Raw genomic sequence first — 13,621 nt, 5'->3', positions numbered from 1 at the left:
ATTTTTGTGTTTTAAATTGTATTGTGCAATTTTGGTTCACATTTTAAACTCTATAATTGACACCTCTTAAACTAGCAGACATTAAAGAGGCAGCTAATGGGGATCCGCATAAACAATAAACAATACCAAAAGTGGGTTTGCATTATGGTGACTGCTCCAAACAAGTGCACATATGAATTAGAAGAAAGGTCTTATTTTTTCTTCTTTGTAGACACCATTTTGGAGACGCGTCCCAAAACACAGGGTTCAAAAACAACTCTTCGGCATTGACCATCGATGTTATTTGCCATTTCAAGTCATCTTCAATAACCCCACATTTACATATTATAATGAGCTGATTTCCATCCGCACATGAGCAGCTTTGGAAATATGAGAGATTTATAAGTTGTGTCGACATGCAAAACGAGGAATGCACCGCTTTCCAGTCGTTCCTTAGGGCCATTATGTAATTGCAGGTTCCATTTCCCCCCCCCCCCCCCCCGTCCTCCTCGAGTGTTGTTTTAGTCCTTGGCCAATCAGTGCCGTCGATGACCCTCGTATTCCACTCGACAGGTGCTTTTTTGAACTCTGGCTAAATTACCTGGACACCCCTGTGTTAGCGGCGCCGTGGCCCCCGCGTCTCCTCTCCTGAACCGGATAAATCATGTCCATTACCCACTCAATCAGAAGAGCCCTGACCCCCCCCTCGCTCCCTCCCTCCTCCACCTCCTTTAACGGAGCGCACAAACACATGAATCGTAAATGATGATCAAATCGGCGCACGAGGATCACACCGTGAGCCTGCGCCCAATTACCGCCTCAATGAGCGGCGCACACGGGCCTCCGATGAAGCCAGATTCAATAACAGCAATGCATTTCAATGGGATAATGGCGACAATGGGCACGGGCGCTCTGTGACACGAGCAAGGTGTTTCATACTTGACTCGGAATCCACTATCTTTCTATTTATTTATTGTGTCTCGGCTTTTGTGAATGTGTAAGCAAGAGAATCGCAGCAGAAAGGCGGCGAAGAACCCCAAAAAAAAGGCCTTTCAAGATTGTAAACTGAAGGTGATGAAAAGATGAAGTGGACACTCAAGATAGTGGATAAAGTGTCCAAACTTTTTTACATCGGGGCCACATGCTGCATAACTGTGATGTCACACCTATTCTTCACTCTACAATGTAAGATATTCAGGTTATAATACATTTTCATCACTTTTTTGTCCCTATTTCATCGCGTTTTTGTCACTTTTCTGTTGCTCTTTTGTTTGGGGTTTTGTTATGTTATCGCATGTTTTTTTCCTCACGTTTTTGTCACTCTTTTTTTTTGCGTTTTCATCCTCGTTTTCATCCCATTTTTGTTGCTATTTTGACACTTTTTTCAAGAAGCCTTAAAATGACTAGATGCGAGGCCATTTCGTACTCTCTACTGCTACCTCAGGTCATACGTGTAACTGCAGTCTCTATATTAAGCTCGTGCATGACGGTAATTCGGACCCGAAGTAACAACTTTTTGAGTGACAGTGCAGGATTTTAGAGGCAGTTGTGGTGAACAGGTCTGGGCTCATTCTACACATTAGGACATGGCTGGAACATGTAGGGGGAGGAAAATATATAATTTGTATGTATAGTCCCTTTAAGATTTGAGCAAAGCCAAATTGGAAAAAATGTGCCCGGTTCAGGTGGGGGTTAAGAGGTTGAAGGGACTAGATGTTACTTCGGGCCGTCATGCACGAGCCTAATATAGAAACTGCAGTTACACTTATGACCTGAGGTGGCAGTAGCGAGAATAAAAATGTCAACTTCCATCTAGCCCCTTTAAACTTGTTTTTATAAGTGCAACTTTCGGTACTGCACTCGGTAAAAAGACCAAGGGATCAGGGGTGATTTCTTTGAATTCCCAATGGGCGGGATTGACAAGCGTTTTAACCAATCGGTGAAAAGCCAGGAAACAGCATGCGGCAAACTATACTACTAACAATGCGTTGGCCAGAAGGGCGGAGACAAATGTGAACGATCTATGTTGTGTTTTTTTTTTTTTTGTCACAAACACCTTCGGCTACAAGGAGTCATTAGAAACTTGGTTCAGACTAAAAGAAACGGGATGGCACGGGACAAAGGTACGTTCGATAGACGCAGGTACATTCTTGTTTCATTGAAGATAATGTTTTACGAGTGGTTATTTCGGTTCCTGTCGTAACAACGTGGTCTGCGATTGGATCGATATAAAACCTTTCGAAATATGATTGGCTGTTGGCAAAGTTCGAGAAGCTTTTAAACAGATTTGTGCTCAACAAAGCATATCAACGCAGGTGAGTGAGGTGGGATTTTCGGGCAAACATCAGCCTGCTAAAGTCAACACTTCTGGGCTACAGGATTAAAAGTAAGTACATCCATAGATAGATGAATAATGAAGTAGTTTAGTTCATTATGTTATGTATGTACAGTAAGTAAGTTGAACCGCAGACTCTCTAGTTCTTGCCTTTGTCCACACAAAACACCACAGTTTCTCTCATCACAGGGATTTATCAAAGACACATTTCATCTGGTCTGCTCGCTTCACACGGACTTCCTCCGTCTTCTGAACCCGCCTTCCCAACATCGCCCTGGCTCCTTTTTTTTTTGTTTTCATTTTCCACCATCAGAGCTTTTTAGAGGCACTTCCTGTTGCCGTTGTGTTTCAAAGAAAGCGTTAGATAATGGTGCAAACGCCTGTGTTTTTTAGCTCGAGTGGCGTCTCACGGCTCTAAATAATGAATCCTGTCTGGGCACGGACAAGCCGGGAACTTTGCACTTTGACAATCCCCCTCGGACAAGCTTTGAATTTTAGAACGCATTAAAGGGAGTAGAAGGGGAAGTCATGCAAAAATTGACTCTTTTTTTTTGGAGCTTTCCCCAACATTAAAGTTGTTTCCTCATCAAAAAACATAGTCGGGTGTGGCTTTTTTTGTGTTGGTCTGTTCATGCATTTTTGATCAGACATTTTCATAATTTTGTGTCACTTACTTCCTGACTCCAGCTGGCCACTCATTATTTACAAATCACCGACCAATCAGGGAATAGTAACATTGCATTATACATAATGTCTAAGAGATGGAACAGCTTTTGTTGGAAATATTACAGCAGGACATGCCCTCCCTTGGACATTCAGCTCATTTCCGCATCGAAGCAGTGAAACGACACTTTGTCACAAGTTAGATGAGAGCTTTAGAGGGTTGTTAAATATGAAACACAGGTTGGTTTTAACAAATACTACAGCGTCTGACCAAAAACATGGATTTCACAAACTGTTCTGATCAGGTCTGGGTTCAACAACACTATGGGCCCAAAGGTTATTCAAAGGTTAGGACCAGGTTATTCCATCAATGTGTGTCTTCTTCCCTGATGGCACAGTCATATTCCAAGATGACAAAGCCAGCATTCATCGGGCTCACATTGTGAAGCAGTGGTTCATGATGTGCTGGAGGAGGCTTTGCACAGTGGTTACACTTACACATGGCCAAATCGTCGTATGGTTTAAAGGAACAGGCCACTATTTTTCCATACTGATATATTTTCTTGCCTGAGCTTAGATGAGTTGATGCGCACCTGTCTGGTCTTTGTGTGTGCCCTCAGTCACGCAAAACGACTGAAGATGTTGCTAGCATTTGGCCTCTCTCAATGTAGTCCTATAGCTCCAAAGGGGGTGAAGTTGGAAGCGACCAAGCTCTCCCATGGGCACAAAGACCAGACAGGTACGCATCAACTCGTCTAAGCTCAGGTAAGAACATATCTCAGTATGGAAAAAAGGTCTGTTCCTTTCAAGTTTTTATAGTTTTATCATTATTTAACTAAGTTATGTGAAAATCCTAGTTGCGAGCCTGTTCAAAACCATGGCAATAAAACCAATTCTGATTCTCTTCCATTATCAGTACAAATCTTGATGAAAAAATAATGCAATTCTGGATCTTTTGTTGAAACAATGCCACAGTGAATGTTTGACGGAATCAAAGCTAAAGGTGTCCAATGAAATAAGCACTCATGGCCTTTTTTCTGTGTGGCAACTTTATTTATATGAATAAAGTTTCTTCTTCTGTTTTTGTTTTAAGCTTTAGTCAAGATTTAGATAATGTTTCTCTTTCTAGTTTTAGTCGAAAGTTGGTAAAATGACGGAAAAAGTGGTGTATAGATGTCGGTCCGTGCCAGGTCCAACTGACCAACCTTCATCCACTAAACTGTCAGGAATCTGAACTCTCACCTTCCCTTCTCTTCCTCCCCTATTGTGGACATATGTTGTTTGATGCTGCTCTACAGTTGATATGAATAAAACTAGTCAGAAACTCCAGGACTTTGCGCGTTGAAAGGAACAAGTTCAGCGGGTACTCACTCCGAACATTTGCCGCAGGTCGGGGTCCCGGAAGCGGAAGGGGATGTTGGAGACGTGTAACCGTTTGGGCTGCTGCTTCTCTGAGGACTCTGAGTGCTGGAGCTGCAGAGTCTGGGAGCCCTCTGTTTGCGTCACGTCATCTGTCTGCAAAGAAGAAAACGCCAGGCAACGGTCAAAGACTTGCACCGGGAAGAGAGGGGAAATTAAAAAAACGTTTATAAAAGGCGGACGTGATGAAATGGGGATGGGTTTTGGCGTCACACTGTGGTGACTACATGCACAAAGATAAAGATTAATGCAGGTATAAGCGAGTAAACGAGGAACCAGAGTAGTGTGTTTCCTTCGAGCTGTGGGGAGAGATCACACATCGGTTTGTTGGCACAGCATTAAACAAGTAGGTAGCTCTTCATTGTATGGTAATGATAGTAGGATCAGTATCTAAAAGTGTAGCAGAATAATTACATGTTTATTAATCATGGAAAAAGTACACACACATCCTTCCAAGTACCACAGGTTTATCAAAAGATCAAACCAGGATTAAACCAACAACAGCCAACAACAAGGATTTTATTAACCTTTTATTAACCTTTATCGAACTAGGAAAGTCCCATTGTGATTAAAAAGCCTCTTTTATGATGAAGAAGTGATGAAAAAAGTGTTACAAGTTAAAGAAAGAGTGTCTTCAAGCCTTCAATGGATTATGTCTAGTCTTTTTTGCAACAGCAGAGTAAACAAAACCCCTTTTTTGCCCAGTTCCAAATGATCATTACCCTTCCCTATATGATTGATATACAGTACCCATCAAAAGTTTGGAAAGGCTTTTTTATGTATTGGTTTTTCAAAGTAGCTGCTTTGCACTTTTAACATTTTCTTAATGAGCTTCACGATGTCGTCACTAGAAATGTTTTTCACTTTACAGACTGTTTAAGCCATTTCAGGTGACGACCTTATGAAGCTCATTAAAGAAAACCGATACTTAAAAAGTGTTTCCATACTTTTGATGGGCACCATATATTCGATTTTTCAATCCAAAGCTTCTTGATATCAAGCGCTTGGTGACCATGACTATGAAAGGTGCAAGACAAAGAAAGTCCTTTTCCTTCCTTTCCTGGGGTCGGCCCATTAGTCCGACAACCCATCAGTCTGAAGAACATTCAGTCCTTGTTGGAGCTTCAGTTGTCTGAATAATCGGGGTGAGGGTTTGGATGCTGGGAAGAGACCAGAGCCAGAGGGACTTTTTCAGGTACCGCTGGTCCCCTATATCTATAGTAAAGAGGAAAGTAGGGGAACCGCAGTACCGGGAAACCCATTAGTCAGACTCATTGTTCCGAAAAATGTCCCATAGAGTAGGGGTTGAAAAATAAAATTAGGTTCAGGCAAGAGTCCACTGACCTTAAGGTTTGGGGGAATGGTTGTATATGGCTCTCTAATCCACAACACAACTGTGTTAGAGATGTCGGACTAATAGGACCTCTGCTCAATGGTAAATTGACTAATGGGTCAGACGGGTTGTCGGACCAATGGCTAGGCACCTCAGAAACACCCTCAACCTAAAAACCTGCAATCCTCATACCGTCCTACTTTCCTCTGCTGTAAAGTAAAGTGCGACCCAATAGAACAGCAACAGTATGAGCTCGTGTGGCTCAAACGAACTACACCACCATGTCAAAACTCTGAACGCGACGAATGTTTGGTTTAACGTCAGCCGCCATCAGCCGCGGAAAACCCGCGGAAGTAGATTTATGAATCGACTCGCGGACCCGCAACATCAACTGAAATATCCAATCCACTCTAAATGTGGATTGAGAATTGTATAAATAATAAAAGTCTGGGTTACTCAGCGCTCGCCATTTTTCAATCAGCCCTGAAAGCCGGCGACAAACAGACTTTGACTTATGGTTCCGGAGCCGAGGTGGCGCATTTCAAATCTACTTATTAATCTGCCGCACTTAGCTCCCGAGTCGCGGCGGATATGGATCGCTCGCGTCGGGGCCTAAAGACACATTATTGGTGACGTGTGTAGCCCCTCAGCGCAGACATCATTATGCGAACGCCGCGCTGACGCTCCGCTATACAAATGATCCGGTGCCGGTGGCGTTGATTGATGGCGGGTTTTGAGGCGGCCGTGATGGATCTGAGAACAGGGCTGAGGCTTGTCTGCTCAGATGGACTCAGGTAGTCGCGATGTGTTTTCTGCGGACACTCGTTGGTCAGCGACTCCATCAAACGTCAGCGCGCGGCGAAGGGGGGATTTGTCAAGGCAGGCTTTTTACCCTGTCGACCGGCGGGTGCAAGGATTTGGGGTTTTTAATCCAATAGTCAATGAAGGAACTTGTGCGTTTCAAGGTTTAGTAGGTAGCATGTGCACTTACAAAGGCTGCTTCTTACCAGCATTTACACGCGGAGAGAAAGGTGCTGGGATTGGTCTTACATTCCATCCAGAAACAGAATCCCTAAAAAAATTGGATCCTGAGTGTCATAGAGGCCTCTGTGATGGAAAGTAAAGCTACATACAGCTGCTGGGGTAATAAAGCTCCAGAATGCACTTTGAAGGGTGGATAATGTTGACAAAAGTAAAAACCTCAATCTTTCTTGATAACACTAACCAACTGCGGCCATCAGATACATTTTTGGTTTCCCTCAGGCTTCTTGTTGTAAACAGAACCACCTCTGGCAATGTGTGCCAATTCAACAAGTTTCATTCTTAATTTCCCCGTTTTAAAGAAGAACTAAGTAACTTGTTTACCTTAATAAATCTGTTCCATAGTCCCTCTGGGGGTAATACAAGTGTTAATGGGATGATTGATTGATTCATCTCTCCCTGGTGTCTCTGGCCAGAAATCCGCCCTTGCAACTTTCCCTGCACTGGGTCGGAGGCGCAATACACACTAATAGAATCACAAAGAAGATGCTAACAAGCTAACGGGCACAGCTAACTGTGGGCTAGCGCCACAGTATTTACAGCAAAGTTTGAGTGAAAACAGTTATCGCCATTGTGTAAATGGATGTACAATATCCTTCACTCCCTTTGTCTTTTCTGTCAGCGTAGTATTTACTCTCCGGGGCATGAGTTACTTAGTTCTGCTTTAAGGTTCTAAGCCTCAATAAAGGTGTGGAGAACGGCTTACAACTCTGGTAAAAGCATTCACTGCATTAACCACACCGTAGGCGCTTCAATATGCGGCCCTCAATCGAAAAAGTTTGGACACCCCTGAAGTAAACGGTAAGTAATAGTTTTGATACAGTATGATTGACACCTCAAGGCGCAATTCATATCCCTTGTCAGGAGATTTGTCCTCTGAACTTGACCCATCTTTCGATGCTTTCATCTCTCCCCGCCCTGGTCGACAAACACTCTCTGCTTGTTTTACTTCCATCTGGTGCGGCAAACTCCTCTCCGCTCGAGTTGGGTAAATAAGATCGTCGTCAGAGCAGAGACGACTTTTGGCTCAAGTGATGCCCCGGAAATGAACTTTTTGGTTGAAGAAACGAATCCATATATGTAAATAACGTAAAATATCTCCATCGGTGTCGGGTATGAACGTAAATGTGCCAGAAATCCAAGAAATCTTAGCAACTTTGACACAATATCGACACCTCTATGACTTCAATTGATTTTCGGAGTGGCAGTGATTTTGTGAGGCCTTCGCATTCGCGCTCCATCACCGACTGCATCCCCACAAACACAGAAATGCCAAAGGAGCTTCCATCTAGTATCGGAAAAACTCCGCTCTGCTTCAGTCTGATTAAAAATAGTCGTCAGAGCAGAGAAAATGTGTGTCTTGGCTTAAATAGTGCCCTGAAAATGAACTTCCTCGCTGACTAAGCACTTTGCCTATATAGACGATACAGCAAGATTATGACACACATCTTGTTGCAAATATTTCAGCTTTTAAATTGCTCTGTAAAATGTGAGGAGGCATTTAATCTCCATAAAATATCAGGCCCTAAATTTAAATATCGTCAGAGGAGGAGGAGGAGATGAGTTGCCAGTTTATTTCTCGCACACTTATAACATTGTAAAGCGCCCCGGTAATGAACTGTTGCTTGAAGTTTTCTCCTGATGGAAGAAAAAAAAATAGGAAATGCAATTACTTGATAGACCACAAGAGGCCCCTCGTCGGGAACGTCTAGTCACAGCGCGTTGGTCTCCGCGGATCGTGGAGTGATTAAAAAACGAGGCAGAATGAGCTGGGATTGACTGAAGAGAGATGAGACACACAGAGAGAGAGAAAGAGGAACCTGTTTGGATGTGATATGTAAACTGTAAACTCCCGGGGGGGCGCCACATCTCCGATCTTACAGCAGGCGCAGACAGAAGGAATAAAAGGGCCCGCTCTCTCGAGTCCGGTTCAACTCAACGCCGATCCAAAGCCCTCGACACCAGATTGCAATCTTTACACGAGTTAAAGACTACCCCTTCGAAAGAGAGGGATCAATGTAAACACCGGGGACCGAGAGATGGATCGCGATCGGATCGAAATCGCAATCAGCCAACCCACGTGCCACGAGGGCGTCGTATGCATACGTTTAGCGGAGTCTGTAGTGTAGAAGTTCACAAACATGTCCAGAAGTGCTTCGGATTCTACGGCGTGAAAGCTTAAATCGTCGACTGGAGCGGGTTCGGTTGAGTTGAGGATGTTTCGCTTCTATTCAACTCAACCAAACCCAGACCAGTCGACAACTTAAGCTTCACTTATTGCTATCAACTGTGGGAATGGTGCCCTCGCAGAGAAGACTGCCGAGAAATTAGCCAAATGTAGTAGGAACCATCCTCTCAACTCAACCAAACCCAGTCCAGTCGACGATTCAAGCTTCAAGACGATGAATACTTCCTGGACGAATGAGATCCTTCACAAACATACTTCTAATTCATAGTTGAACAGTTCATATTTCTTGTTATGTCTTCTTTTAAGCAACAACTCTTGGTAACGCTCCCTATGAACAGAATCATAACTCTAAAAATTCATAAAAAGTGGGCAAACTACTACTACTACTACTACTTCTACTACTACTACTACTAATGTATAGACTTCATTGTTTGTTCAAAGACCCTCCTCCAAACCAAAAAAAGGATTTTGGTTGGGGTACTTCTAAATTTGCAGTTCTTTGTCCGGTTTAGTTCAGTTAAAGTGATAGTCTGTAAGTTGAAATGTTTTCCAAGTTTAATTTATTGTTTATAATTGACCGCCTGAGCCTGCAATTTAACATAAGCCAAGTAAAACTGAATAATAATTGTTTTCATAAGTCTCTTCCCTGAACTAATCAGAATCCCTGGGCCATCACTTTGACCAATGAGACGAGCTTTCCTATGAACCAGCCTGTCAGGTCCAATCAGGTGGAAGGGGAGGGAGCTTGGTTGTTCACTTCTGAGATTTTGTTCGCAAACTAGTGGCTTTCTGGTCCAAGAGGGAAGTAATTTGATTGTCTACCTTCAAATTTCACTCTCTCTTTCTCTCTCCTCAACTTGCAAATTTACAGATGATCACTTTAAAATGGACAGATCATGTACAACCGAGGCTCAGAATCAAAATCAAGACTTTGTAAGGAAAAAGGCAGTAAGGAGTGAAAGACTGGGCTGACAGGAAAAACAGGCCCCTCAAAGTCCGTGTTTGGTTTAGTCCTGTTTGTCCTGGTTTGTTCGAGCGTGGTTTGGCCTGGTTCAGTCCGGATCGGTCTCCGCTCCCGCCCCCGCGCTGCGTTGCGGGGCTGTCACCGGCTCTGGGCTCTCTTCTTAAGTGATACATTTGGCGGCGTTTAGGAAATGGGCGAGGGATTTATTCATTATAATTCATCATGGCAGTATTATCATCATCATCAGGACGGTAATGATGATCGCCTTTATTATTCTCATTATCATAATCACAATCTCCACTGTAATGGCTGTCATTTATTTGGCTTTTATGGCCCATTCCCAGACGCTGACATACATTGTTCCCACTGACAGTTGTTTGATTCAAGGTCCCACTCTGTCTCGATCAGAGCAATCTGAGGGAAGGGGTCACATCCAGCCCACTACTGACCTACTGTATGTGATCGGAGGAGACTTCGGGATTAAAGTCCACAGATACCGTGGTTTAAAAGCTTGTTCTTTTTAACGTTTTATAGCTTAAAAAGAATGGAGAGGTTGCAAGACACCTTTTTGTTTGTGGATTTGTGGATGAAGCAAAAGGGAAGGACATTACAACATGATTAGAAGCTCGAATAAAAGTGGGTTTTGTATGGGGTTGTCTACAAAACAATTACTTTAAAAAACATTAATTTTGAAAGGAACTGTATGTGTATTTGTAAAATCAGTACTTGGCCCATACAGTTATTGGCTTTTGTCATTATGTGTTGTTTTAAACTGTAAAACATGACCAATTCCCCCTTGATTACGATGTATTATTGTTATTAGGGGGCCCTCGTGGGATCTTCCCTTCAATCAAGGGACTCTCTGTACTTTGATAATGCCTGCCTTAGTGGATATAGCGTCACCCATTCTGGGTGTGAGGGCCTGGGTCTCCCACCGAGGCACTAACCCGCCCCGTCCCCACTTAAAGGCGCATTATGCAACTTTTATCCCCAAAAATTTGAGTTAATATTAGTGCGTGTTTGAAAGTTCAATGACCCAGTGGCTGTGTGTTTAGCTTAGCGTAATTGCTTTCCATCATGGTGACTCTACAGGATCAGTTTTATTTCATATTCATGTCAAGACGAAGCCATGGAGACAATTCCATCAGCAGTGACACACAAAAAACATTTGTCAAATACGCACGAGATCTGGCATTGACATGGTACTGTATTACTTTGCAAATGAGGGGAAACAATGGCTTTATTAGGGCAGCAAATAATGATTATTTAGCTGTCCCTACTTGATAGGGACAGTGCTCATATTAAGATGCCGGATTGTATCCATGAGGCTAATTTACATCTGTAATCCCAAGGCAGATAACGGTAACACAAAAAACACCATAAACAATAGTCCAATAATTAAAAATCCATTTGAGATTTCTTCATACATTTGAATTAGATAAAGGGAATGTGGGTTGAAGACTTCTCGAGGGCCTCTGGAATATAATTAATATTCTATTGAGAGTATTTTTAATCAAATTTAAAAAATGTACATTGATTTAAATACAGCACTGTGTTTAATCTAACCTTAAAATGAAACAATGTGAGTAGACACAGTGTTTGTGATGTGAATGACTCCGGAGAGAAGAGGAATCTGACAGTAACAGGTGTCAGTAGCCTGGAGGAAGTAAAGAAACATCCGCCATTGACAGATTTGCAAAACGGCTGTGGGATTAGGCACAACAAAAATGCTCTTATTGTATGTTTACCACTCGCAGTCACCAACAGGCAGCGATATCTAGTCCGCAAAGCCCTTCCCACAGCGGGACAGAGCGCAGGTTAACAAGTGTTACCGGACGGCGGATCGCCCTGAGCCGGCCGCGTGTGAGTGGATTTGTGACAGCGAGGAGGGAGCGGAGAGAGGGTCTGCTCCCCTCTGTGTCCTCGTCCGCTGGAGGTTAATAGCCTGATCCGCCATGTTGGGCCCGGGGGTGACACTGCACAGACAGATGCCCGGACGGAGAGGGGGAGAGGGGGGGGAGGGAGGGAGGGAGGCCGGGCGGCGGAGGGGAGGGTGCAGAGCCGAGCCGCCGTAGCCCCCACGGGTCAATCCGTTTCATCGCTCACCCGCGACACCGGCGACCTTTACCGTATGTTAGCGGACTACAGCGGCTCGCCAATGCCACCGCCACACCAGCGTCCGTCTGCCTCTTTATCACAGCGCGGCGGGCTCGCCAACATCCAGATTAACTTTGTCCAGACGGGGGCTGACACTGGAGGCGGCGGGACGAGGACGCTGGGGGTAAAACGCTGACTCCTGAGCGGGGCATTGTGTTTCCCGCTCGCATGGATCATGAGGACGGAACAAAAAGCCAGAAATATGGTACAACTGCGTTCAGGTAACTTTAGGAAACAATGTCAAATCTGTGTGTGTGTGTGTGTGTGTGTGTGTGTGTGTGTGTGTGCGTGTCTAGGCCAAACAGAAATGACTCTTTGTGCTGCCACGAGCACTTTCCTATCAAACAATGGGACCTGAATTGACCTACGATTGGTGAACTTCTACATGACATTACAAACAAACTACTGCTATAAGCACTTCCATGTCATATTGAAAGAGACCACTCTTTACTCTTACTCCTGCTCTTTCTGCATAACTCAACTGCAGATCCACAACTCATCTCCTGCAAAACCACCAGAAGTCAGCGATATCACCCCCTGTTCCAGCGTCCCTCCACTGGCACCAGAAATGTTTTAGAGAAAGATTGTGTGACTGACATTAAAGCACCAAATGACCTGGCTCCTTGCTATAGTTGCTATAGGACCCAAGTGCTGCCCTCTACTGTTGTGACAGAATTCTTAATCATTATTAGCCTCTATTGACTGTGAAAACTAGAGCGAACTGCAACCTCATTAATATGCATGTCATTAAGCTCTTTACCTTCACCTGAACCGAGAACATTTTCTCCAGTTTGGCTTTACCCAAATCTTAAAGCTTCTTGAAAATAAAAGCGATAAAATGGCAACAAAAATGCAACAAAAAAAGTGGCAAAAACTCAACTAAAAAAGTGGCACAACTTCAACAAAAAAGTGGTAAAAAACTCAACAAAAAAGTGACAAAGATTCAACAAAAAAGTGGCAAAAAAGTGGCAAAAATTCAACAAAAAAGTGGCAAAAATTCAACAAAAAAGTGGCAAAAAATCAACAAAAAAGTGGCAAAAAATCAACAAAAAAGTGACAAAGATTCAACAAAAAAGTGGCAAAAATTCAACAAAAAAGTGGCAAAAAGCGCCAAAAAATCAACAAAAAAGTGGCAAAATTCAACAAAGAAGTGGCTAAAAAAGTGGCAAAATCTCAACCAAAAAAGTGTGAAACACAAACAGTTGAAATGTTAACAAAGCTGATTATCATTATTATCATAACCTCCCTATTGCCTCTCCCCACCTCCGTTGATCTCAGTGTGTACTTTCCACCGTAGCACAGTCCTGATACCCGGTCATTTCCATTTCCCACATACAAATCTCCATTCTTGCTATTTGCTCCCCCCCCCCCCCCCTCTGGTCCCCCTCGCACACTGCTTGTTTCGGTGACGTCGCGCCCGCCGTTCCCCGGGCTGTGTTTGCAAAGCTCCAGATTAACTTGGAGTCGCCTCTCCCCGACAGCCGCTGACACCGGGGGCCAAGTGCACCAATACCGCTTCCCCGCTAACTCAATAACTCGCGG

The 13,621-nt window shown here is 43.7% G+C and overlaps 1 protein-coding gene across 4 annotated transcripts in view; it reads right to left on the bottom strand.

Annotated features, from left to right (window-relative positions):
• The window catches only part of LOC306968938 (RNA binding protein fox-1 homolog 3-like), a 1,481,628-nt gene that overhangs the window by 98,461 nt on the left and 1,369,546 nt on the right, over positions 1–13,621 (bottom strand). For all 4 annotated transcript variants that reach the window (XM_079564526.1, XM_079564524.1, XM_079564525.1 and 1 more), the window contains one exon: positions 4,349–4,492. In XM_079564526.1, the coding sequence (XP_079420652.1) occupies positions 4,349–4,492 (144 nt within the window). The remainder of the gene's footprint in view (positions 1–4,348; positions 4,493–13,621) is intronic.

The sequence above is a fragment of the Gobius niger genome (genome assembly GCF_951799975.1).
Source record: "Gobius niger genome assembly, chromosome: 10".
Taxonomy (NCBI): Eukaryota; Metazoa; Chordata; class Actinopteri; order Gobiiformes; family Gobiidae; genus Gobius; species Gobius niger.
This window is presented reverse-complemented; position numbering and strand designations above follow the sequence as displayed.